Source organism: Xiphophorus maculatus, chromosome 7 (assembly GCF_002775205.1).
Source record: "Xiphophorus maculatus strain JP 163 A chromosome 7, X_maculatus-5.0-male, whole genome shotgun sequence".
NCBI lineage: Eukaryota > Metazoa > Chordata > Actinopteri > Cyprinodontiformes > Poeciliidae > Xiphophorus > Xiphophorus maculatus.
In genome coordinates, this window is record NC_036449.1 from 1,716,573 (window position 1) to 1,744,446 (window position 27,874).

Consider the following 27,874-nt stretch of genomic DNA (forward strand, 5'->3'; position numbering starts at 1 on the left):
TATGCGTCATGTCTCTTCCAACTTTATACTACTGGAATGGTATTCTTTACAGAATACCTAACCCTCAATCTCAGTTGTACTGGATGAGAAACTTAGGCAAACATTCAGTTTTCAGTCTTCTCACTGATCATCAGTTAAATTGCTGTCTGGACTTTGACTGGACCATTGTAGTGTCATATAAGCTTTGTTTGAAGCCCTTCTTTTGTAGTTCTGTCTGTAAACTAAATCCTGATATTATTTAGCTTCATCCATAATCTTTAACCAGCTTCCCTGAGCATGCTAAACAAAAACATCCCCACAGCCTCATGCTTCCACCACCATGTTTCAGTGTAGGGATGTTTTGAGGGTGATGTGCTGTTAGCTTTTTGCCACAAAGTGTGTGTTAAACTGTAAACATCAACAAACCTTCATAAACAGAACTGCATTTGGACTCAAATTGCTACTTGGATTATTTCAAAGGCAATTTGTTGTACTATGTTTTATTTAGGGATATTAAATAAAACCCATGCATCTCAACAACACTGTTCAACAGTTATGTTGTTCAGTGTTTTTGTGAGTGTTATAGAGTTGATGTGGCTCGGTATGACCGGAAAGCGATATATAAATTCATCCATTTACATTTATGTTCTACTTTATGTTGGTTTTTTACATAAAATTTTGTCAAAAATATTGGAACCTTTCTTTTTTTTCTAATCAGGAGGATCCAATTTACTTTTCTGCCATGCTCTTTGTGAAAATGAAGTTTCAAGTTTCTTTACTTCTGTAATTATTCTATTCTGGTGCATCTGCAAAATGGGACATTTGGCACAAAGACCACAGGTACAGAGATGATTATTTTATAAATGTATGTCTGGTTATAAGGCTATAGTTTTTATATACTCTTTCCAAAATAGCTTTTAAGATGTCATCCAAAGAATGAGAGAAACGGGAAACACACTTGCAGTCAGCTACTTTAGTGTGTCTCTTCCAGTTGCTGACCATAACATTCTGCAGTATCACTTCTGCCTGTGGGAGAAGAAGATGACATCATGACAGTTCTCAGTTATGGTGTGACTCGTGAGGTTTTGATGGGTTTCTGTGGTCAGCCAGCTGCCACAGCCTCTCAGTGACTATCTGTTATTGTGCTGAAAGCACAAAAGAACACTCCCAGGTGATGAGGTGACCTCTGACCTGCCTTCTCACTTACCAACACATGGCTATGTCTGCAGCAGTATTTAGTGTCAGGAATATTTAGCATCTTCTCATATTTAGGCCTGAGGAGTTTTAGGCTCATGGCCCTCCAGCTGAATGAAACTTCTCCACTTGCATGAACATTGAGCTGATGCATTTGTTCCCAACTGATGTTGTTTCTACAGGTGAAATTACATATAACATGTAAACCGTTTGTGCTGTGTGGTTCTGTGTTGTCAGGGTTGTTGGAAAACCTCCTTAGCACTGGCAGCACAGCAAATGTTTAGAAAAGTTTTATCTGGGCTTCGCTGCTGACACAGTCCGATAAGGTAAACACACCAGCAACCATATCTTCCTTTGCCACACAGGAGGGGACAGGATGGACTCAATAAATGAAAAATGCGACCCAGTAACTGGAAGACAAACCTTGGTTAGACGAATAAAGAATAAAATAAAACCTGAGAGTAGGAACATAAACATGGCAGCTGTAGGTTTACTGATGCATTCTAATGTTTACTGCAGCTAAGACCAAAATCTAAGAATCACATGGGTTAGTGTTACAATTGTGAGCAACAAAATGCATTTAACATGTGTGTACTTGTTCCTGGTTGAGGTTAATCATGATTTCCACTATTATTTGTTTGATAAATAACAGAATGAGAATTTTTTTTTCTTTAATTTCAGAAATATACATAGACTAAAGTCACAATGCCTTTCAAGAACCTGGAAAAGCCCAGATGATATCATGGCTTTGTATATTTATGATAGGTTATGTAAAGACATTTGAGTTAAATGGAAATAAAGACAACACTAGATGTATTTTAAGGCAACACCTTAAACAAACTTTATATTGTGATTTTGGGAAGAAAAAAAACAGCCAAGATATCAGAAAGAGAAATGTATACCGACAAATGTCTGGTTTATCCTTGGGTGTAAATCTGGGAGCCTGAAGTTACCAGATTTGTTTCTTCAAATAATAATATGCAAGTAAATGGCCAGGAATGTTCAGTCATCAACTTTGCCAGAAAGAAGATGGCATCTGTGTCCCCGAGGTAAATGTGTTTGGATGTGAGATTTGAACAAAAGTAAAGCAACTTGTGAAGATGCTGGTGAGTCAGTAAGATAAGTTCTTACTCATGGAAGAAGTGAATGAAGACCTGAATTTACGGAGACATGCTCTGCCTGACAAGTGGAAAGGAAAAAGGGGGACGACTGTGAACATCGTTACAACTGTGAAGTACAGAGGTGGCAGCATCATGGTGAGGTTGTAATGTTTTAGTAGGGACTGGCAAACTAAACTGGATGACATTCATCTTCCAATACAGCTAACCTTGATAGCCTAATTTATTTATTTATTTATTTTGTTTTGTTTTAACTCAAACATGGCCAATAGCATGAGGGAATAGGTTAAACAGCAGGCCCACAGAGTTAAAGTAAAATAAATAGATATCTGATTTAAAAGTATTTAAATCAGATATTTATTCATTTAAGGAATACCTTTATTAATTTATCATTCCCTCTAGTTGTCCTTCTCTCAATAGACAACTAGGAAGAAAAAAATGGGTCTAGGAGCTTAACATTGACAAAGATACTCAGCTTTAGTATTCTTTGATGTTTGTTCCAATCTTTTGCTGAAGCATAGAGCAGAGTTCTCTAAATTTTGAATTAATTTTGGGAAGATTGAGCATAATGTGTAGGGTTGAGTGTGTGCTATTGGGAGTCAAAAGAGCCAGTAACAAATTGAAAAGCTGGACCAGGGATAAACCTTGTAGTCATTTGTAGACAAACACATGCCAATGTTTTCTTTTTCTTAAGTATGAACAAGTTAACAGAAGAGTACAGCGTACAGTGATGTGTGTGAAAAGAGGCGTTAGTTGTGAAACGTAAAACAGCGTGGTATATAGCATCAAGTTGCTACAGTGAGGACAGGAGTTTTAATCCAAGTTTAGACTGAATATTTGATTGTAACTTATTGATGTGAGAATGAGAGACAACTGTCCAGTCAAATTCCCAGGTATTTATAGTCAGGAATTATTGTACCATTTGAACTGGTGATGTTTGAAAGTGTCAGTGACTGTAAAAAAACTTAGAAAGAAGACCAAGATTGCAAAATTTTATTAAACTCTCTTGAAGTTTTTGGGGGATGGGCCACACAGAATGCCATCTGCGTAGAGGTGAATGGATGAGCATGAAGCTGCTGTAGATAGTTTTATATGAACAGAAAATGGAGTAGGTCCTGGAATGGATCCCTGAGATCTCCATGGTGATCGGGAGAGTTTGTGAAATGACAAGTTTAGATATTGTCTTCTATCTGAAAGGTAGATTTAAACCATGCAAGTTAGTTAGTATTTTTCCCTGTGTTAGCTCATTTGTTAAATAGAATAGAATGATCAATTGTAGTCATGCTGCCACCAGCACTAGCACATCCAAATGATTCTATGGAGAAAGTCAAAAACAAAAGAACAGCAGGCTCTCACTCCTGCTGCTCATTTTGTTTTCTAGGGGATTAACATTAACTTCTCCATTCATTATGCAACATAAATGGGTGCCCTTCTCTCCATAGACAACCAGGAGGAAAAAAACTATTTTTGGATCTATGAGCTACAATAACCAACTTATTTTTTCCTGGAGTATTTTTTCCAGTAATAATTTTTAGTCAACAGGTATTTGTTAGACCTAAAATCACCACATATTTTCTTTGCAAATTATCTACAGCAGAATGTTAACCCTGTTCGAAATTCAGAGGCAGTTTGAGTTTTCAGAGCCTATTTACGTTTCCCATTATTTTAAAAACTGTCATAGTAAACAAACTGCTTTTCTTTGTCTTTGCATTGATCCTTCATCTTTAAATCCATCTGACATTAGCAGGCTTTGTGGTACATGGAACATGTCCAGAACTCCCACAGCACCGATCGCAGCAAACTCCTCAGCAGCTCATTGCTAGCAGCTGTGTGGGAGTGCAGCTGATCCACAACACTCCGCTGCTTCATGATTCAACAGTCAAAAAGAGGCTGGACTAAAATGGTATTATTGACGTTCAAAATCACTGCTGAGCCAGAAGAACTTAAAACATCATCTCATATTTAAGAAAAAAACATCTTGATGATCCCAAGAAATTGTACTATGGACTAAAGAGACAACACTGAAACTGTTTGGTGGCTGAATTTCTGTCAAAGCGTTAAAGCCTTTCAGAAAGGACATTATACATACAGTCAGACAAGGTGGTAGTAGTGTGATTCCATGGGGTTACTTCAGCTCTCTAGGACTTGGTAAACTTGAGGTCATAAAATTTTGATGGCAGTGTTTCTTTTGCCATAGTTGGTATAACTTGTTAAAAAGTTTGACCGTAAATTATCTTTTGAAATGGGGTTAGTCAGGAGAGCGTTTTGTGCTAATGAATGAAATTGTCATTTGAAAACTTGTGTTTTTAAATTTGTTTATCTTGGGGTTTTTTTTGTTTGAGATCAAAACAAAAGAAATGTGTAACACCGCAAATAACTTTCAATGCCACAACGTACATTTCCAGTCTAAGGGAAACATTTCATTGTTGTAGAACAACAAGCAATAGAAATGAAATAAGGAAACATCACTTTTACATAGAACGACATCTAGTAGTTACACCACTGGGTGTAACATTTTAAAAAGGTTTATTACATCAAATTATTATTAAATTATTAATTATTATTATTAAATGGAAGGGATCAAATTATTAGTTTAGTCAAATTTCTTTATCCAACCGATTGATTTTAGTTCACCATGAAAGTGTCTCATGGTGAGTCATCAGCTTCTGTTGAAGATTAATATTAGACCAACTTTGGCCTTTTATTGTAGAAGATAATGTTGGAAATGATTACGTCTTGTGCCCAAGTCCTTTTTGGGCACGGCAAACTAAAACGTAAGTATTTTTACTTTCGTCTTCACTCTAAACCAGAAGACTCTATTCTTAACCATGAAAAGTGAAAGTGTAAGTTGACTTGTGACTAGACAGGTTTAACAAGCTTTGAGACATTGTGTTTCTTCTGATATCAGACCATAGACGATTGTTCATGCAGGCGTAGGAGATATTTTTTCTTTAAATTACATAAGAGAAGAATTTGTCAACTAATGGTCACTTTTAACTGGGCTTGTATGGCTTTAACATGCTCTCAGTAGGACATTTTCAGCCAGTCTCTGGACAGTGGAATGTGATGTAGGTTCTGCAGTAGGATGCTGTGCAACAGTGTGTTCCTTCTTCAGTGACCTCTCCCTCTGACATACCTGCTGCTTGTTCAGGTGTGGTGAGCATTTTTCTCAAGGCCATGCTTGGTTGTAACCCCTATTGGAAATTCTTTTTACCCTCACAATGCTGGTGGTTTCTGGCAGCACTGGTTTTACTGGAAACTGTGATGATAAACCTTTTGTCTCAAAAATGAAGATAAAAGCATAGATCCAGTGACTTGGTCTAAAATGTTCAAACCCTTTGGGATCCTGACTGAGACTCTGACCTGTCCAGCATCAAGTCAGGCAGAGAGATGCAGCTGGACGAGCTCAACATATGAACAGCTTGGAGCTTTCACCTAAGCATTGTTGGGGAACAGTATCCATTATCAACAAGTATATAAAATATAAAACATGATGGCTTAATTGTCTGGATTTTATTGCATGTCTGAAAGATTTTATAATTTCATCACTGGTCCTGACAAAACTTTGCCCCATGTGAAAAATGTGATTTCTTTTCCTTTTTTTTGTGTGTGTGTGTTTTCAGAAAACTACCATGTGAGCAGCTCTGACAGGAAGACCGAGTCTGTAGCGAACCTGCAGCCGCAGCCGTCCCTCAACTCCCTTCAGTCCAGTTCTCCAAATGTTTCCAAACGTTCTGGAAACCAGAAGTGGAAGTGGCTGCCCAGTTCAGGCCGCAGGATCAGCTCCGGCAAGAAACCATCCAGCACTAAGCAGAAGAAGCCAGGTGGGACTCGGCTCCTTCTGGCATCTGTATTCATTCACACTGATGCACAAAACCTCAGTTGTCTACAGAAGGAAATGGGGTGAAGCTGAAACACTTCCGTTCTGATGCAACATGGATTTTTCTAGACAAATGTTGTTGATACACCCATTAACTGCTTTTATCACTTTAGAAAAATATGCCCTTCTGTTTTTCTAGAACTTGGTTCTGGAAGAGATGGTGGTGGAAAGGCTAATGAGTGCAGTCAGCCAGGAAAGGAGGACATTGAAGAGGTAAGCAGTGAGACCTGAGGCTTGAACCTGCTGTTAAAGAAAATATTAGATTTACAGTAAACATTTCAACTTTATGGAGAAACAAAGGTCAAAAACTAAAATGAAAAAAGTCTCCAAATGAAATAATAATCCCTGTTATCCTGCTTTTATTCTTCTTCAAAAGTTGTTGTTTTTGTTTTGACTGTTGACTCCAGAGTTTAAAGATAAACACATGTTCCTGTTGTAAAGCTATATAATAACTCTGTTTACATTTACAACATGGAAAGTAAACAAAGAAAGTTCCTCTTTTTGTGAGGGAGAGATTATATTTGCTTAACACACACGCACACCCCTACACACCTCCACACACATACTTGCACACACAGTTACAGGCTTTAAGTATGTTTGTTTGCATGATATTGATATATGGAAAAAATGTAGTTCAGCATCTGTAGTCACATTTCAACTCGTTGCTGCTCATCAGCCTCTTTGTAGGTCAGCCCCAGAAAAGCTTGAAATAATCAGTCTGCGTTAAAACTGAAATGCCGAGAGAGGAAAAAAAATAGTCCTGGACAAACTTTAAATAATTCCTGTCAGCTGTTCAGCACCCACTCCCCAAGTCACAAAAGTTGACTTGGCATCTTTTCCCAGTGTCCAGACCCAGTCATTGCTGGTATTTAGCATCAGTTCTTGATGGTCCAGATTAAGGCTGACATCAGTAAACATCACAACTCCCCCCTGGCTTTAAAATCTGACCTGGGTCATCAGATCTCAACTTCCTGGCTTACATGCAAACAAAGATGTGGACACATCAGATTTCCCTGTAAGCTGAGCGACAAACGGGACATCAGCAGATCTGTTTCTGCAGCACAGATCCATTCACTTACTGGAACTACTGCATGCTGATGAGGTTCCCTTATTAAAGCATTAAGGCAACAATACTTGAGTTCAATAATTCAGAGTCATATACACAATTTTCCGGTGTGCATTAAAGAATATGTAAAAGTCAACATGCCACACTCTACTGTCCAGATATACATAGGCAAGGTTAATGAACACAAGTTGAAAAAATTAATTTTCTTCATTGCATTGTGATATTAGATTTTTTTAGAAGAATTTATTTATTAAAGGGATAGTGCATAAAGTGTTGACAGCTCTTATTAATAATCCATTTCATTAGGTGTATCTTAAATGTGTTTGTTAAAATTTCTGATGATCATCAGAGTGAGATTCCATTGAGTAGCAGCTTGTTTTACCAAAAGCAATTTTCCTAAAAGGAATAATACTGAGCCTTTCTGTCCTTCTTGTCAAGCAGCTGTCATATAAACTCCACTGGAGCCACCAAAAAGTTAAACGGGTCAAATTGTTTTTAGATGCTTTCATGAGCAGCTGGCTGTTCTCTTGTTTTTTAAAACCTACATAAAGGGGCAGTGTTATGTAAAATCAACTTTGTTGAGCTTTACATCATGTTATAATCATCCAAAGATACCTGGAGTGTTGCCTTGGTTCTTTCATGCACATTTGAGAATTCCTTTAATCTCACAGCTGTGCCAAACACCTGGGTGGACTTGGAAACTGCAGCTCCAAGGAGGAGTTTCCATCTAACAGTGCAGCCCCCCCCCCACACACACACACTCACACACACACACACCCTCTGTGACTCCTCCACTCAACTCTTTCAGACTAGCCAGCAGTAATTAGTAAGCTTCTAGTGCATCTGCTGACACTGGTAGAAACGTTGTTAAAGGGTTAATAGAGGAGCCTTGTTTTGATGACTTCCTGAAGGCGGAGCTTCAGAAACAGGAGTTTATAAAGTGACAGAGGCCCAATTTCAAGGCGTTAAATTATAAAGTCATATTTCTTTTTATTTATATTTGATGTATACATTTTTATAACAACTGAAGTTAACATAGTTATTGATTGTGCTATAAAATTGTACTATGTATCTGAACAATATATAATACTGCTCCTGTGCTTCTGTGAATTATTTATATATTTTTTTGTTAGATTTCCAGTGAGAGCAATTTTCTCACATGGTTTAATTAGCTACATGAGCGTCCACCACCGAGCCGTAATGATCTACTGCTGTTCATGAATCAACAAGATGAAGATCCTTCATTAGCTGTTCCATGTCTCCTGTACCAGAGAGTAAGCATCAAGGATGGGAACCCTCCATCGAAGCAGTCTCCTGGGATACAGAGTGGTGGAGAGGAGGAGCCAGAGCCAGACGATGAGCCCCACCTTCCTCTTCCTCCACCCATGGAGATCATGAAGGACCCCTCAGCTTCAGAAGAAAAGGTACCAGAGGAGGTTTTGGTTTCTCTGAGAGTTTATTCACCTCAGCTTTGAATTCACACCGACATTTTGTCCAGTAAAATCTTAAATCTCAATTTATTTTTCACAGATTTTACATTATTTTATTTGGAATTAAATATTTCCTCATCTTCATTTACACTCTAATTCTTACATTTTCATTATGGATTTAACAAGTGATCACATCGTTTGATGTATCTAAAAAAAAATCCACATCTGAAGATTTTAAATGAGTTTTTACATAGATTTTCTTTTCAGCTTTGCTTTTCTTCTTTCATGTTTTCAGTATTGTTGTGATGGAATATAACTGTAACTGGGTTCTTATGGTTTTCCTCCTTTCCTTCCAATCTAACCTGCTGCTCCGTCTGTCTTCCTCACAAAGTCTTCATCCTTGCTAACATCTCTGCAGTCGTCCTCTGACGTCCCCAGCGCTGCAGAGCTGGTTAGCGCCATAGAGAAGTTGGTTAAAACCAAGATGGTGAGTCACCAGCTAGAGAACAGAATTATCCTGAATCATAAGCAGAAGAACAAATGGCCACAAAATAACTTACCATATTTAGTTTTAGAACAAGAAGCAATCTTAGACCCATAAGGTCTGATAGGATCTGTGGTGAAGCTCACCTCTGGGAGTTGAGGAGCTTAAATGTTGATTGTGTTTTTATGAAAATGTTTTACAGCTATTTCATTGAAGTTGTTCTCAGTTTCTCCTTTCTTTGCTGGTTTGGCTTGTTGAATTTAAAAATGGGTAATTGCTTATCAAAGAATACAGAGCAATCATTAAAATTCAACTGTAGGACATTATGGACCCATTTAAGTCCAGATCAGTGTCCAAAGCCTGAAAAAAGTCATGGTGGATTCTACTGATCCTCTGCACATCCTCTGCAGAACAAACAGAACAAACTTTTTTATCCCTACAGTCAGTGTTTTGTTTTGTTTTGTTTTTTTTACTGTAGATTTAATGCCCTGATTGAAGGTCACTTTTGTATTACTGCAGTTCAAGTAATTTTTAGCCCAAGCTTTTATTAATTAATTTTATTTTGTAACATTTGTCTTAGATCAATCTTCTTGTCATGTAAAATCTTGTGTGAATGTGTTGGCCATCACCACTATTTGTTGTAAATGAATTGCCCTTCGATGTCCTAATGTAGTTAACCAGCCAAAAAGCCACCAACTTTCCTTTACGCATCTTATCTCTAGACATGCGATGGTGACAATAAATTCTAATCATAGGTATGATAATCACCATAGTTACTTAACTTAAATGTAATTTAATAGTATTGTATATTATGAAAACCTTGTACAACTCTTAAAAAAATCTAAATATGAAAAGGTAAAGAAGCAAACTCATCATAATATGTTAAGAACATGCAGGCATCCTGCTGTCAGACACAGAGCAACACCGTGTCTGTTAGCTGGTTTGAATCAGCCGCTGAGTCCTCTAGGTTTGTTTATATCGGCTTCCACTTTGGTTCTCCTGGTCAGTGTCGCTTCACTTCAGTCTTATGGCAGACTGAAGCTCTTCATTGGTCTAGGAGCTGAAAACAACCATAACCCTTCTGTGGACTGCTATACTGTAGCATGAGCTCTGTCCAAACTTCATGCATCCTCAGATATATATAAAAAAAAGAAAACAGTTTCCAACTGGTTTTCAACCAAAATAACTGTATGATTGTTACTGTGATTTTATTTGCTTTCTGCAATTTGTTGCTAGCAAAGTTTCATCTGCACATTTCAAATGCAATGTAATTCTGTGTCTCATGAGTAAAACATGTGCTGCAGTAGATGCTGTGGGATGTTATGTTATGTTTGATAGAGACACAGTGGGTTGTTTTCCCGGAGGACATTTGTTTAAAGTTAGCTCCAATACTGCTCTCTGTTCAGCAATCAGCTGATAGTGTTGACCTATCAGCTGATTCCAGAAGAGATCTCTTCACCACTACTGCCCCCTGCTGTTCGGAAACGTCAGCACCCTGATCACCTTGCCTGGATGCAGCCGCATTCTGGATCAGCTGCAGATGTCTGAATGATTTTTTTTTTAGACAGACTGGTGAAGACACCGTTGCTGTAATCAGTGCAACTAAATAAAAACATCTGGACGAGTTTCATCTTGATCTTGCTGGGACTTTAAACTTTAGGCCTAGAAATGTTCTTCAGGTTACAGAAGGCTGACTTTGTAGATCTATGCATGAATAACGTTGCTTGTTTCCTGTTCAGACGGTGGAACCGTATCCAGGCTTCACCCCTCCATCTCCACCAGAACAACACACACCGGTTCAGGCACGGAACTCCGAACAGGACCAGAAAGCCAAAGCTATGAGACACCGGACGTGAGTACTCAGGCTAACTTTCTTCTACACTGCTGTGATCCGCAGCATCACTGCAGATGATAATGATGTGACTGACGTGTCCACGCTGTGGTTTGTGTGTTCAGGTTTGTCCTGAACGAGCTCATTCAGACAGAGAAGGACTACGTCAAAGACCTGGGAATCGTGGTGGAGGTAAAGATTCCATTCCAGGCTTTGGTGAGGCGAAGCACAACACAGCAGCTTCACCATAATTTTTTGTCTCTCTGCAGGGATTCATGAAGAGGATAGAAGAGAAGGGCGTTCCAGAGGACATGAAGGGAAAAGAGAAAATAGTATTTGGGAACATTCACCGCATCTATGACTGGCACAGAGAGTAAGTCCCCAGATGGGGCAGGAAGCATTGATGGGCCGTCTGTATCTGCTGCTGACGTTCCTCTGGTGTGCCTCAGGTTCTTCGTAGGAGAGCTTGAGAAGTGTGTTGACGACAACGGGCTCCTCCCAGAACTTTTCATCAAGCATGTGAGTAAAAACAGAAAAGAAGGATGTCTAACATTCCTGCGTTGAACTGTGTGAAGACCTCATGTTTGTGTTGCAGGAGAGAAGACTGCACATGTATGTGGTTTACTGTCAGAATAAACCCAAATCAGAGTACATCGTTGCAGAATATGACAAATTCTTTGACGTACGTAGTCTTTTTTTATTATTATCAATATCTGACTGTCTTAACATACATTATTCCCTCATGATTTTCAGTTTTTTATTAGTGAGTAACATCAGTCCTTGTTAACATTTTTATTTTTTTTAACTTTTTCTTGTTCCAGGATAATTTCTGTGACTGATATATTGTCAGAAGCATCTGACCAAACACCAGATCTCTGTGTTAATGTTCTGCTTTTCAGGGGATTCAGCAGGACATTCAATCTAAATTGAGCATCAGTGATTTCCTCATTAAACCCATCCAGAGAATTACCAAATACCAGCTGCTGCTAAAGGTACCAAACACTGAAACAGTACACTACATTTATTTTACACTGTGATCTGGCAAATGTTGCTTTTTCTATTTAATGTTCCAGAGCCTGCAGACACCGTGTGAAAAGCATGTAAATGTATTTATACCCTTTACAAACACTGTTGTGTGTTTGTAACACACACATTACAAACACAAACTATCTGTTCTCAGTACTGGCAACACACTCTGCGGTCATTTCTAAAATGAAACTCATTTTCTTCCTCTTCATTATCTGTGTTCTTTGTGTTGTCCTAATAACTAAAATACATTGAAGTTGGTGATTTTTCCAGGAGTATGAACACTTTTTCTAGGCACTGTAGCTTGATAAGCGACCTGTTTGAATCACTGTTGACTGGGTGCTAATGTCTCTTCTTAGGACTACCTGAAGTACAGCTCTAAGGCTGGCATTGACTGTAAGCAAATTGAGGTAAACCAGATCTATCATGTAGAGAGAGAATACTGTGTGTGTAGAGTCCAGCTGCATCTAGAATGTTTGGCTACTTTTCCTGAGACCCCAAGACTGTTTTCTGTCTCTCATGACAGAAAGCTGTGGCGTTGATGTCTGAGGTTCCTAAGCTCTGCAACGATATGATGAATCTGGGCCGGCTTCAGGGATATGAGGTGTGTTATCATGCCAACATTTCACTGACTGGAGTCCTTTTGAAACTTCAGCTTTTAAAGCCACCCTGGTTGTCTCTGCAGGGAAATCTGGCCAATCAGGGCAAACTACTGCAGCAGGAAACCTTCTTTGTGACGGAACAAGATGCTGGAGTCTTGTCGCGATCCAAAGAACGCAGAGTCTTCCTCTTTGAGCAAATCGTCATCTTCAGTGAACTGCTCAGGAAAGGCTCATCCACACCTGGCTACCAGTTCAAAAAAGCTATTAAGGTGGGTAGAGGATCCTGTCAGATATTCCACCGACTGATGCCAGACTTAGAAACGCTCATAGCATTTTACTTAAAGATGACTGAACAGCCGTGATAGATTGATTGATAGATGGATGGATAGATATTCATTCTTTCATTCATTCATTCAAACACAAAATGGCTGCTGAATGATCGGCATAACTATTGTTACTGGATCCCCCACAGGTGACCAACCTGGGACTAGAGGAAACTGTTGACAACGATGCCTGCAAATTCGTCATGTTCTCTCGCGGCTCATCGGAGCGCTTCACTCTGCAGGCCGCCAACGTCGACACCAAGCAGGTCTGGGTCCAACACATCCAGAACATCCTGGATGCTCAGAATGACTTCCTGTCAGGTGTGGACACACACACACACACACACACACACACCAACACACACGTACCCCTATACGCAAAACATTAATCCCTTTACTAATCCTTGGTTCTCAGCTATGTCACATGGATGATCAAGGCATATGACTCAATGTTAACATCTGTATTCATCACATCTGGTTTCAGTTAAAGCTATCCTTATGTATTAGCTGCTACACTAACAGAAACAGACATGTGCTAGCAGGTTGGGTGGTCCACTGACTGTTCATTATAAATGTGACATATGAAATGAAACTACAATCAACTACAATCTATCTGACACAAGATCCAGAGCACCGGACCCCAGAAAGTCTGGCTGAAAATGGAACCTACAACATCGACAACGTGTTTAAAGAGCTAGTTGTCTTCATAAAGAGGATGGCCAAACAAAGAGACAACTTGAGCCTGCGTTGTGTCCATTTGTCCCTACAGAGATAAACTCATTGTGGAAAATGACATCATAATGAAAGACCAGAAAACTACTATCCCACTCTCTGCACATGGGCTATATCAATATTGTATACAAATGGCACCAAGGTGTTGAAGCAACTAAACAATGAGGAAGAGGCATTTTCTACTGCCCCACGTTATCCAGTGGCAGCTCAACAGAAACAATCAACTCTAACCTTTTGTGTGTGTTTGCAGCTCTGCAGTCTCCCATTGTGTACCAGCAGTGTCAAAGTAAAGACAGCGGCTCCTCTCTGATCAGACGGTCCTCATCGTCAGGAAACCGGCCATCTTCATCCTCCCACAGCCGGCCGTCCTCAGCTCTGGGCTTCAGTGAGAAGAGCCCTTTAAAAGTGTCTACCTCCAATGGCAGCTCCTCTTGCTTTGAATCCAGTGTAAGTTTCTGCATTCTTGCAGCATGCTCTTTTATTCAGGTATTTTTGGTGCACCTTTCATTCTGAAATTTGAGTAAACGCAACACACACTCTGTAAGTTAGCTGACCTAAAAGCTAAGGTTAAAATCTAGGCTGCAGTCCTGTGGGTAGTGGAATATCTAGCACACTATGCTCTGACTTTACTAGCTTCTTCTCCAACAGCTTGACTGTGACTCACCGGAGTCAGAAGCAGAGCTGTCTCAGATAGAAGTACCTTCAAGAAAAACTTAAATTGAACTAAGTAAGAAAATATCTTAGTGTATTTCACAGAACCACAGCATGATGCTGTCACCACCATGCTTGACTGTTGGTACAGTGTGCTTAGGTTGGTTTATTGTTTACTTATTAGGATCCCGATTAGTTACTAGTTACTAGTTACTCAGGTTACTAGTATGAAAGCCTCATGGTGTTATCCTCCAGTTGATATTTGGCTTGTTTATGTAGGTAGATGCACATTTTAGTTGAGCTTGAATGTGAGAAGACATGTTGACTCTCTGCACTGCTGCGATCCCTAACCTCTCCCCCCTGCTCACCCTCCCCCCCTCAGCATGATGACTGTAACGGCCTCTTCTCCACCATGCGGGTCACTCAGGACTACTCTGCACTCAAAGAGAACGAAATATGTGTCAGCAGAGGAGACGTGGTCCAAGTCCTGACCATCAATCAGCAGAACATGTACCTTGTTTTTCGGCCAGCCGACAGCCAGTCACCCGAGGCCGAGGGCTGGTTGCCGGGACACGTCCTGGGCCCGCCCACAAAGTCCATAAAAGACTCTTTCTCCACTTCCTCCTTCCCAGCCGCTGTGGCAGATGCCAACAACATCAAGTAAGTCCCCCCCCGCCCCCCAAACCTCCCATCTCCCTGAACCCTCCAGCAGCACTTGTTTGGCAGACAGACGGCTGGACTGGATGAGCGGTGTGGAAGCTCCATCTGCCTGCTTGTGTTTGTGTTGTTTTCCTGAGTGGGCTCCTAACTCCTCACTGCCTGTGCCCTCATCTCCTAATCCCTCACCCCTCCTGCTGCTTCCTGTTCTGACAGGACACAGAAGGATTCCCACTGAGTCACTGCTCTACAGAGCACTAAGGTACCCCTCCCACCCCCCCCACCCTCCTCCCACTCCACCCGACTCCCCTCCAATCTAACTGACTGCCAGTCTGCTGAAGGGAAATCCACTTGTTGTGGCCTGAAAGCGAGATAAAACACACACTGATCCCACAGGAGTAGACCGAGTAGAACATGTAGCTGACTCTGACCCGGGGGTCCATGTGGAGCTAAAACCGGACTTTTTTTTTCAGTTCTAACAACCTGCTTCTGTTTTTCTTTTGTACTTCTCGTGTTTACTGTTTCTTTGACAGAATAAAACTCACCTGGTCATCTTCAGGTGGATTCTCTTCTCCGTAGAGGAGAATATTTATTTTGTTGTCTGTGGCAATCTGTATACATTTTGTGTTGATTCTTGTTTTTTCTTTCTTATTAATTATTATTTTATTTCTTAGACAGAGTTGGATTTGTTTCCTGCTTTGTGTTGATTTTATTCACTGTACAAAGTTCATACTGTTATATCTGACTGAGGCTCTAGAACATTCCTGTTTAAGAAAAAATGCCATTTGCACTATTTATGAAGATAAAAAAATATGAATGAAGTCAGGCTGTGCAATATGTTTGACTTAACGGCAGCGCTCAGCTTTGTTCTGTCCGTAGTCTGATAAGGATTTTAGATGTTTTTTTAAATATGTAAAATAAACTTTTTGGATATAAGCATGAGTTAGAGCAGAAGCGTGAAGGTGGACATGTTTTGTTCTGCTTTAGAATGAAGATGGTATGTAGTTTTTAATATTTGTAAATAAATTACAAGAGCAAACTGAATATCTGCCTGCATTTCTACACACACTAAGTACACCATTTGTTAATATGAGAGATAATTTTTCTTTTTTGAGCAAAGCAGTTCAGTAGACATTACATAGGTAAAGCATGGTTTTACTCCTAGCATTCCTGTATATGAAAAGCATAGATCCTGGTGGCTGCTGGTCATTTCATCTCTACGTCCTTTCCATCCTTTCATACCTCTATATCTTTAGGTAATTCTGCACCTAACTTTCTGAGATACTAAATGGAGCCGCCTGCTTTGGGATATTTCAGGAATCAGTTGCCAGGGAAACATTTGGTATAATCCAAGCCAAACATTTCCAGTCATTTTCAATATTCTACCACATCAGTAGTTTACTGTGGGGAAATATGGTTTCATAAATCAATATTATCCACCTAGTTTGATTAGATCAGAGGTTACAATATGTAATGTCTACTAAAAGTAATCTGGGATAAATGAGGGTAAGAACCAGAGTAGAACAATCAGGGTTTGAGTCAAAGTTTTCAGAATCAATAGTTTGTTCCTATAATTTCCGAAAATACTTTAGCTGGACCGAACAATAAACTGAGATAAAGTGCATATTTGCAAAATTGTTTCACAGGTATGAAATGCATGGCGATGAACTGAGCCGCAGCCATCTCGGCATTATTTCCAGATATAAGTGTGAAGTGTGATCATCTGCATCGTTTACTTCTTTTTGTGATAGTGTTCTTTTTGATTCAGTTTGTCTTTGAGTTGTTACTAACCTTCACGGTTTGACACTCCACTTAAGAAGCAACCCTTAGACTGAAGCATGAAAACGTCTGACGGCACCATGGATTGTATTTATTTCACCAAAAAGATTTGAATTCTTCGAGACCAAAAGAAATTGCAGTGCATCTTTTTTTTTTTTTTTTTACGTTTTTTCCGCTGTCTGTGCTTCATTTCACATTTTAAAATCTTGAGATTTAGTTTGATACAGTTTAGTTAATGAAACAAAGTTATTTCAAGCCACATTACAAATGGACTCAATTTATGTCTGGTTGTAAGGAATCCAATTCGGTTCAAATTTGATTAGTTGGGTTTAGGTCAAATTACAGAATGGCCAATCACATTGTTCTGATCACATCGAGTCAGTGACTTTTAAACCTCATCCTTCCTTCTGAGCAAACATGTGATGACAGTGGAGAGGGACAACTCCCTTTAACTGGAAGAGACCTCCAGCAGAGCCAGGCTCTGTATGAACAACAATATGCCACTGAGAAGTCAAACAAAGCTACGTCTCCCCAGAACACTCAACATCTGCATCAGGTGTTTTTGACTGAAAGGTAACAAAGATGGCAGGTTTCTAAACAGATGCAGCATTCAGGAAGTGTTTTGTGTATTTGTCCAAGTTTCTGATGGAACAAAACTAAGGGCTTGTACAACCTTTGCTTGGGAAGGTAGTTTTAAATCCATTACAAAAATTTTAAGTATCCACATCAAGACATATAAAGATTAAATTCTTGTCAAACCTTAGAAATTCTGTTTGTTAAACTGATGATTGACTCACCTGACTGACTTTGTATTGCAGCTATTTCCAGATTAGCTTTTGCATCTATTTGGAAAATTAACCCCACATCTTTAATATTTTAGCATATCGACATAGATTAAAAGTTGCTGTGTGATGTACAAGTGAATTAAAAGTCTTTTCATTAAACTGTCAATCAAAATTTTAAATTGGTTTTTCAATCAGAAGTCAAATTTCATATTGACTTTCAGTCTATATCTGAAATATAATGCATGGTTTCATCCCCAGACTCCACTGCCATTTCAGTTAATGACACAAACCAATGAAGATGTTCACCATCCAATCTGATTACGCTTGGACTAGTTTGTAAAAACTGTGGTCAGAAAACGCTCTTGGTGTGCAAGTCACAATATAGCCCTCTATTTTTTCATTAATTTTTTACTTTTCTTAAAATAAAGTAGAACAAAAGTAGCCAATGGAGTAACCTCTGGAAAAGCAAGAGTTTTGGTCTGGAGCATGGAATTAGGTTTGAGAAATTCATTGCTCCTTTACAGATTTTTTTCAGTTTTTCCTCTTTTATTGTACATTTTAACATCACAGAGATAATGTGAGCAAATAGAAAAGGACATTTTGAACTTATCCTTTGAGGAACTGTTTTCACTCAGCCACATTTTTGTGTTTAGGAACATGGATATCCTGAATACCAGGGCTCCTCAAATTCAGGCCTCTAGTCCCGGTGTCCTGCAACCTTTAGGTGTGTCAATAGTCCAACATACCTGAGACAAACGGCTGAATGACCTACTCACTATGCAGCCAAGTTCTTCAGAGTCCTGCTGATTGTTTGACTCAGGGGCTTTGACTGAGCTCCAGTCATAGCCCCCTCTGACTGGATTTGAGGATCCTGCTGTAGAACGTCATGCCACAGTTCATTTCTGTCTAACATTAAATCAGACTGAACTTTTGCTGTTTTAGATCAGTCAGGATTACCAATTTTTGTTTGCTAGATGCTAGAATATTTTTACCTAAATTCAGAACTTTTATTATTGTGGGAGAGTCCAGATGATGACAGTCTGAAATGTATTTTCAACATGGAAGTTAGATTTTAGCTCATCTGTGGTTCATTTTTATTCAGCGCTTCAGACGTACATTTTGTTACTGACATGGCCTGAAAAGTCAAAGAGAAAGAATTTTCTCCAACAGCAATATTAAAAGCCAGATTACAGTTTGTAACTGCATGTAGCAACAGAGACAGTCTGCAGACATGTCCTTCTCATCTGATTAAATAAAATTAAAGTGTTTGACTATTGTTACATCTGGAGGAAAACATGGAAGCTTGCAAGCCTGTTCCTGCAAGCACCAGGGGCAGCATGTCAGGATGCTGCCACCACTGGTGCTGCTGGAGTGGCAGCATCTTTTCGTAAGGATGCACTTCACAAAATGGATGACATCTTGAGGGAAGAAAATGTTTTAATATGAAACAGTCTCAAGACACCAGCCAGGAAGTCAAAGATCTGGTGAAAATTGGTCTTCCAAATGGGCAATGACCCTAAGCATGCTTCCAAATTATTTCCAAAGTGGAAATAACAGAAAAGTAAAAAGAAATCTTTTGGAGTGGTCATCGCAAAACCAAGATCAGCTGAGCTAAAATGATGTTTGTGAACACGGCGATCTTTAAACCTGACCAAGTTCCACCAGCTCTGGAATTAAACAAAATTCCTGCAAACTCTTGTCTGCAGGTTGTGGAAGGCCCACATCCTTCTAATGTCCTGGTGCGTAAAATTCTCGGTTTTAACATAGCATCATACTGACATGTTGTGGGAAAGAATTCTGTTTACACACTGGATAAAATGTTAGCAAGGTCCACAAAGGTAGATGTTGAAAGAGAGTAGGCAACTTACTGTTACCTAGGATAGGTATATCTAATCTTTCAGATTTTTCCTGTGGCAGACCCCAATGCTGCTTGGACACCAGGAGATGTGAAAAAGGCACTGTGTCCTTTGTAAATACTGTCTCTGCTCTTGGCATGTCAAGCAGATATTGGTTCATCCAGCAGCAAACTGTGGGTCAGTGATCAAGATCCTCTGACCTAGATCAAGAGTATCATACCAAAAGATTGAGAGGAAAACTGTAGAGCTTTCAGAGAGCCAGAATTTTATCAACATAGTAAATCTTCTGATTGTTAAGGAACAGGAACAACACAGGAAATGCCACCTAAATATTCAGAACCAAAGCAGCATCCAGCCACAAAAATGGGTAAACCAGATAAACCAGCTTCTGATATGAAAACCAGTTCAGTTAGGCTTCCTAGGTTCAGATTCAACATTGCACATCAACTTACCAGAAATGGTTTGAGTTGTAAAAGCATATTGATGATTTTGACATAAAAAGTGACATTAGGTCCAAGACACAGGAGCAAGGAGCAAATGTGGAAGGATGGCCACATTACAACAGTTTTATGGAAGATTACACTCATGGTGTGTAATCTTATCAGTTGATAAATAAGAAGTTTTCATGACAGGTTCTCTCTTTACAATTATATGCTCACAGATTATATTCTTATAAACTGTAACATCACAAAGCCCACCCGCTTTGAGAAATGCTCTGATTGGCTGGTTTCACTGTCAATTCTGCTGAAGAATTTGCTTCGAAAGGCTTACTATAAAATCCCAGAGGGTAAACCAGTCACTGAGTTGATGCAGTCCTTCATCTGCCTAGCAACCGCCCAGATGGAATTCTGATAGGATGAAATCTGGCTGTGTTCAAAGTATAATGGATGTTCCTGTGGATATGCCAACATTAAACAAGAATTTGGTTAATTTATAGATGATAATGAAATAATGGAAATAATTCAGATAAAAAAATTTAATGGATGCTATAATAAAAATTTAATTCACCTTTTTTTTTTTATTTGACACACATGGATGGTCTTGAGGGCCTTGATGGTTTTCCACCAACAATAGAAGCTTAATTCTATTGAAACAACAAATGAATGATTTTAAAATGGTTGCTTAAATACTGCAAGAGGTAAGTTACATGAAGATTCTTTTAATGGACAAAGACTCAGAGTTTCTTTAGGTAACTGGTCCAACATGATTTCCTAAATATTGATTGAAACTTAGAAGCAAAACCAACCATGTCCTCATGTCTAGTTAATATGGCAAAGTTTCCCCAGGACCTGCTGGTACTGAAGCTGTTTACTGAAGGAAAGAGGTGTTACTCTAATGACTCCCTCAGTTTCCATGTCTGTGCAATGGCAGTGCCACGGCCACATGTGGTTGTAGTAACAACCATTTCAGGATGTCAATGTTTGATCCAGGTGTGTTAAACCAGGGAGATAACTAAAACATGCAGGATGCTGGTCCTCGAGGACCGACTTTGGGCACCACTGTCATAAAGTGTCATTCGGTATATCATGACACTTTTAATACAAAGTTGACATTATTACTATTATATTATTACTTTAAAATTATGTAGCTTTATGTTATTAAAGCTAAAGTTTAATCAGTAATACTTTTATAACAAATTTATGTCAGATCATGATTTCTTGGTTAATGTCAAATTCTCATAACAAAGACATTTTGAATATCAACTTTGTATTAAAAGTGTCATGATTTACTGAATGACACTTTATGACAACAGTCATAAATATTCATGAAGACTTACTCATGTTCATGACAGGTGTTATGTCATGTTTATGACGGTGTCATGACAGTCTTATTCACAACCTGTCAAATAAAGTGTTGCCAAATCTTCTGTAAAGTCAGGAAACCCTGAAACAACTAATTCTAAAAACAATTATTCATCTCCACACAGGGAAATGAATCCAGAGCAACAGATAGATTTAAATGCCTCTGAATTTCACCTGTTCGCCTCCATTATTCTGAACTGACAGCTGTTGCTACATCCACACAATGGCTGAGCTGGACACTGCTAAGTCACTATGTGATTGGCTGCTTGATGTTTGTCCTTCATGCACTGCACAGGAAGTCTTTGTCATGGAACACGCTGCGCGCTAGGAAACGTGCTGAATCCAGGGACAGCTCCTTTCTAGGGTTCAGGAGTCAGGACAACAGCCTCCTCCGTAAACCCAAAGATGGCGTAGTCTCCCCCCTCCCGCTAGCCCTGCCAAGCCCCAGCCACAAGGCTAAAGTGAGTATGGCCGGTCGGTGGTTTCAGTGGCTGATGTGGTGTGTATCTGCTGTAACTCCTTCATTTCTTCCCTACATTCAGACATTTTATGAAACTGATCTTAAATCTGTGATGACGTCCCAAACACGGAGCTGATTGCAGCAGGAGCCAGTAGGCCTGTGCTGTGCATCACATTACAAGTGATGCAGAGCAGCACATCACCTTTATTGTACATTCAGGTGCATTCTTAAGTGTCAATAGCTGTGTTCCCATAAGCCATAAAATTGCACAAATTGAAATTATGGAAATAAAATTTCTTAATGGAAACACGGCAATTAAAAATAAAGTTTTTGGATAAAGGAAATTGCACTTCGATGGTTTTTCAGCTGTAAAGCAATAAAGAAGATGACAGGAAGCAGTAGGAGGATGATGGGATTTGGACAATATGCAGCTGATGACTCCATCAGAGCTCTTACAGCCGGGGTGCTCAAGTCCTGTCCTTGAGAGCTACCGTCCTGGAATTTTTAGATGCATTCTTACCCCAACAGGCCGGGATCAGCTCTGAACAGGCCTACTGTTCAGAGCCATTTGTTTGCTTCAGGTGTGTTGGAGCAGGGAAGCATCTGAAAGTTGCAGGACGGTAGCTCTGGAGGACTGGACTTCAGCATGCCTGTCTAACACCATCACACAGTTCATAAGAAGTTGTGTTATTGAAATATGTTGAATTGAAAGTTTTTAAGTTGTAAAATTGCTGACTGAAATTTCCCCAAAATTGCAGCTCATGCCGCCCCCCACAAGGTGCCGCCCTGGGCCCACGTCGCCCATATAAGAAAGCACCACTGCTCACGTGTGATTTTAAATTAATTTCTTATTTAATAGAAACACCACAATTGCAAATTTGTGCTTTTTCAACATTAGCAAAATATCGATTTATTTTAAGATTTGTGCACATTTATAATGGAAATACAACAAATGTTACAAAATGAAAGAAATTGAACAACTACTGCAGTTGAATTTCCAGTTCAGGAGTTTGGACCATCTTATCCAAAATAGATGACTGTAATTTGTTTAAGATGTGTCTTTAAAAGCTACAATAAAAACCTGTTTAGTTTGGGATTCTCTGTCATGAAATGCGGTGTAGATGGTGGTGAGGCAGACGCTGTAGACCCAGGTAAGATGAAAATTATGATTTTAATGATGGGAAAACACAGTCTAGGAACGGGCAGCACAGCCGAGGTGAAGCCAGGGCTCGACGCCGGTAGCAACCGCTAACAAAAACTCAAACATAGAAGACTGAGCGCACATTTGACGAGGACCCAACAGAGACGCAGACACACAGGTGGCATTAAATACACGGGAGGGTAATCACAGAAACGAGACACACCTGGGAACAAAGGACAACGAAGAGACTCAAGGACAAGGAAAACTCTAAATAAATACACAGACAACACAGAACATGACATTCTCATGATTTGTACTTTGTTAAATCCATCACTCACAGATCTCAGTTTGTCACATTTTCTGTTCCAACCTTATTATTCAATCAAACTTTGCTAAACATCTGATTGCTTGAATGTTCCAATCATGTTCCTCCAAGAATAAACTTTTAAGTTTTCTGAAATAAATTTCAGAAAAATCATATGCAACTGCATTCAAATCTAAGCCCACTTACACAGCAGAGAATCAGCACTTGAAAATAGTCCCTGAAATGATCACATTGTTGGATAATTATTGTTAATATTTTCAGATCAATCATTGGTGATCAGGTTGAAAAATACAGAAATGTTTTTGTATGACACACAGTACCACCAGTCTTGCACACTTAAGGGCAGAATTAGAATCCACAGTTAACCTCTTGTGTTTTTGGACTGTGAGAGAAAACCTACAACTGCCACTGTGTCCTTGGGCAAGACACTTCACTTGTGTTGCTTGCTGGTGTTGGTCAGAAGGGCTGATGGTGCAAAATGGCAGCTGTGCTTCTGTCAAAAATAAAGTATATTTTAGATGTAAGAATAAACGACAGCAACATCAGAAATGATTTAAAATTAATATAAAAACATTACACATGAGTGCCCTTCACATATATAAAGGCTTTTAAATGTAATTTTTTTACATCTTAATATTTGTTGATTTTCTAAAAATCTTCTGCATATTTTGTTTTAACCCGCTGAGCCAAATTACATTTTCTCAGCCTCTTTGTCTTCTCCAATGAAAGCATTAATTTGCTCAGCCTTTTCTCTTCTGCTCACACAATCCTCTCCCTCCTTTTCCCCTGTTGTTCTTGTCCTGTTTCTCTGCTGTCCACCAGGACCTGCACACCTCTGATGAGTCAGAAAGTGAGGAAGACCTTGACCCAAAGACGGGCATGGAGGTATTCGTTGCCTAACTATCATAAAATTAGATGCAGTGCTGTTAAAATCCCTTCCCCCAACCTTGTAGATTTCTTCTGTTTCTGTTATGTTTAAATGTTTCAGAACATCCAACTGATGATCCTCAGTTTATTTTCAGATAAAAATAATCTGAGGAAATACAACAGAAATGTTCAAATTTAGACATTATCTATTAAGAGCAAAACGTTATCTAAGCCAGTCTGATCCTAGGAAAAAATCTTATTATTTTTCTGTTCCTTGTTAAATCATGAGTTAGCTGTGATTAACCACATTGTTTGGGAAGAATGTCATTAGCCACACCCAGGGCTGATCATTGCCAGACCTGTAGAATCAACACATAGGTTACATTGGTAATTAACATCCATCAGTCTGTAATGGGTCACAAAACCATTTGTAAGGCTAACTGGAATCAGAGCACCAACTGTGGTGAACTTCCCAAGAATGACCAGGTTTCCAAAATTACTACAAGAACTAATCAACAACCCAACTCATCCATTAACTATAACCTGGTTTCCAACTTTTCATCACTTTCCTTTAGTCTTTGTCACTTACAGTTTACTGTTTGCTTGTTCTTTTATGTTTCCATTGTGTAAAGTACTTTGAATTGCCTTGTTGCTGAAATGTGCTACACAAATAAACTTGCTTAATGTTTGCAACCTAACTGGTATCTTTTTGTTGTTGTTGTTGCTTTCCAGCTTCTTAACCCAAACTTCATCCAAGAAGGTGAGACCCAAATGAATTGGTGGTGTTAATCTGAGAGCTGTAAGACATGTCTTAAGGGAAAATGTCATCTTTACCTTTTATTGTCACGCCATAAAGCATACCCTCAACCCTCACACACTTTATTTCTTTTTATAACTCCAATTTTGATAAAATAAAAAAATACCAAGAACAATAATAAAAGTGTTAAAGAAAACCTCCAACTGGAATCATATGAACACCACCCTATGGTTAAAAGTTGAATTTGGTAAGTCTTTCATAGAGCTCATTAATAGTCAAAGTCTAAACAGCTGTCATAAGTTATCACATATAACAGGAGTAGCCAAAACAGATACAATGGCTGTAAAAAGTATTCACTCCATTGGATGTTTGAACCTTTTATTGCTTTCACAAAGCAATCATGATAAAATAATAGTCTTTTTGGCCAAACAATTTTTTAAAAAACTCTTTAATATCAAAGGAAACTGATTTCTACAACAACAAAAAAAAAGCAGATAAAGCAAAAATATTTAACTTGAAATAAGTAATTGTATAAATATTTACCCCTTTAAAGAGGCTGGCCTAATTCAACAGAGGTTCAGCTGGTTGGTGCTGGTAGTCTCACCAGAGGTGGTCTCTGCCTGTTTGGCACCCTGGCTAACCAACCCCAACCAGCTTCATCCCTGTGAAGCATGGTGGAGGCCGAATCATGCTGTCATGTTTCTTAGCAGAATTCTGGAAGGTTTGTAAAAGTGGAAGGTAACCCCCCCCCAAAAAAAAACTAGTAAAACAGACCTGGGTAAAAATGATTGTATCTGTAACTTAATATGTGTTTGTGCAACTGTAATCAAACAATTTCTGTAAATATTACACATTCAAGAGAAATAAACCAAATGTAGCACAAGGTTACAATAAAAAAAAAAAAGAACACAAAATAGCACCACTGGTGTAGACACAAACAGACTGAGGAACATGAATACAGTCATTATGTATTTAGAAACACGCTACTGTAAATAGTTGACTACAGCATAGAAGCTAAACCTTCTATGGAATGAGGCCACTCTATGCCTCAGCGTGACCTTTGGGTGACCTGAAGAGGAAACGGCTGTGATGTGTTTGGTGTCTGCAGTGGCCCCGGAATTCCTGGTACCGCTGTCAGATGTGGTGTGTGCATTTGGGGAAACAGTCGTCCTCTGCTGTAAAGTCTGTGGACGACCCAAACCCACGGTAACCGTGAAGGGCCCTGACCAGAACCCCGTCACCAGTAACAACCGCTTCACCATTGATATCAGGTAAAACAGACCACAGGTGAAAACAAAAAGCCTTTCTTTTTTTGCTTCATTCCTCAGCATTTTTTTTTTTTGCTACCTCCTTGGTCATTTTTTGTCTCCTTCTGTTTCTCTCCTTTCTAGGGACACTGGTGACATCCTGATGAAGATCTGCAACTTAATGCCTCAGGATACAGGGATCTACACCTGTGTTGCTGTTAATGATCATGGCTCTGCTTCTTCCTCTGCATCTATTAAAGTTCAAGGTGCCTCTCTTGTTTTTCACCACTAGTAACCCCCTGCTATATACTTCTGCTGCAGCTCCAATGCTTTTCTGTTTCATCATTTTAAACTGAAGGTATCCCAGCAGCCCCGGGGAGGCCTCTGGCTCAGGAGGCGAGCAGCACCATGGTGCTGGTCCACTGGCCACCTCCAGCTTCATCTGCTCACTGCGCCATCACCAGTTATGCTGTAGAGTACAGACAGGAAGGTCTGCGGATACTGTTGAGTCAAAAGATTCTCTTTGACGTTCCAAAAAGACTAAGCACTTCTTCTTCATTCCCCTTCCTCCCACCCACAGACTCATTCCTGTGGCAGCAGGCGGCTAGCTGCAGGGAGGAGTGTGTCCAGATCGATAATCTTATTCCTGGAGGTCACTATCAGTTCAGAGTTCGAGCCTCCAACCGCTGGGGGGTTGGCCCTCCATCACAACCCTCAAATATGGTCACACTGGGCAGCTGCAGTAAGAAGCACCAACTCATACACTCCATGTTTTTTTAACTGATTTTGAACTGTATTGTTGCTGAACTGTGCTATACAAACAAACTTGATTGATTGACTTATTCATTCATTCATTGGCATGCACCATAAATCCATTCAAGATAAAGTGATGTGAAAGTTTTAACATTTTCAATGAACTTTAATCATGTTAAGTCTTAGAAAGTGTAACTCATTTAACAACTCTGCAGATTTTAACTTGATCTAGCAGTAGCTGTTTCCATCGACCATATATTTGCACAAATTGGAGTTATGAAAACAAATTTGCATAATAGAGGCACAACAATTAAAAAAAATACAAAAACATTTTTTCCTAATGTTTTTGTCCTTGGTGGTGGATTTTCAGCTGTACAGTATTAAAATTTATCTTAACACTTTTTTTTGCATCACACTAGTCTTGTGATCTGCAACCAGATGTTACTACAGGCAAAACAGCAAAGAAAACAACAGGAAGTGGAAGGAGGATGATGTTTCTTAATTACTAATTGGGTGGACAGGTTTATTAACATCTGATTTTAATTGCCTTTCTTTTTTCATGAAAGCAAAATTGTGTTTTTCCTATATTAACAGAATACCAAGAAACTTTTGCACATCTGGAATGGAAACACAACTAGAAATGCAGCCCAAAATATCAGAAACATAATAGACCCTTTAGGATTAGTTTCAGACAACCTACTGAAAAAATACTGAATAAAAATAAATAAATAAATTCATTAAGTTATTATTATTATTATTATTATTATTATTATTATTATTATTATTATTATTATTATTATTATTATTATTATTATTATTATTTTGTTTTTTTTTTAAATAAAATTTCAAAACAAAAAGGCAATCCTTTAACCAGTCCACCCAGATGGGTTCAATCGTATTTCCAAGTTTTCCACACATGACATGAAAATGTCTAGAATAAAATATGTTTCTGTTCAGACCCTCTTGTGTGTCTGCCTCTCTCAGCCTCTGGGTGTGATGGAACAGGGGTTCAGTGGAAAGAAAATTTTGAGTCAGTCTTCACTGAGATCAGCGAGATTGGAAGGTAAAGCATCATGCCTCTTGTCGAATTGCCAGATAAGATTCACTGGGAACCATTCTGAGTTTTAAT

At 39.1% G+C, this 27,874-nt stretch overlaps 1 protein-coding gene across 3 annotated transcripts in view; it reads left to right on the forward strand.

Moving 5' to 3' along the window:
- Window positions 1–27,874, forward strand: part of kalrn (kalirin RhoGEF kinase) — a 156,508-nt gene that overhangs the window by 121,935 nt on the left and 6,699 nt on the right. For 2 of the 3 annotated variants that reach the window (XM_023336251.1, XM_023336253.1), the window contains exons 41-64: window positions 5,915–6,115; window positions 6,311–6,384; window positions 8,509–8,661; window positions 9,059–9,154; window positions 10,891–11,003; window positions 11,108–11,174; window positions 11,252–11,355; window positions 11,432–11,501; window positions 11,578–11,664; window positions 11,882–11,974; window positions 12,368–12,418; window positions 12,535–12,612; window positions 12,694–12,879; window positions 13,083–13,254; window positions 13,916–14,112; window positions 14,699–14,976; window positions 21,491–21,656; window positions 23,944–24,006; window positions 24,721–24,748; window positions 25,854–26,016; window positions 26,137–26,258; window positions 26,351–26,482; window positions 26,573–26,734; window positions 27,730–27,808. In XM_023336251.1, coding sequence (XP_023192019.1) covers window positions 5,915–6,115; window positions 6,311–6,384; window positions 8,509–8,661; window positions 9,059–9,154; window positions 10,891–11,003; window positions 11,108–11,174; window positions 11,252–11,355; window positions 11,432–11,501; window positions 11,578–11,664; window positions 11,882–11,974; window positions 12,368–12,418; window positions 12,535–12,612; window positions 12,694–12,879; window positions 13,083–13,254; window positions 13,916–14,112; window positions 14,699–14,976; window positions 21,491–21,656; window positions 23,944–24,006; window positions 24,721–24,748; window positions 25,854–26,016; window positions 26,137–26,258; window positions 26,351–26,482; window positions 26,573–26,734; window positions 27,730–27,808 — 2,935 coding nt within the window. The remainder of the gene's footprint in view (window positions 1–5,914; window positions 6,116–6,310; window positions 6,385–8,508; window positions 8,662–9,058; window positions 9,155–10,890; window positions 11,004–11,107; window positions 11,175–11,251; window positions 11,356–11,431; window positions 11,502–11,577; window positions 11,665–11,881; window positions 11,975–12,367; window positions 12,419–12,534; window positions 12,613–12,693; window positions 12,880–13,082; window positions 13,255–13,915; window positions 14,113–14,698; window positions 14,977–21,490; window positions 21,657–23,943; window positions 24,007–24,720; window positions 24,749–25,853; window positions 26,017–26,136; window positions 26,259–26,350; window positions 26,483–26,572; window positions 26,735–27,729; window positions 27,809–27,874) is intronic. The other variant, XM_023336252.1, reaches the window with a different exon arrangement.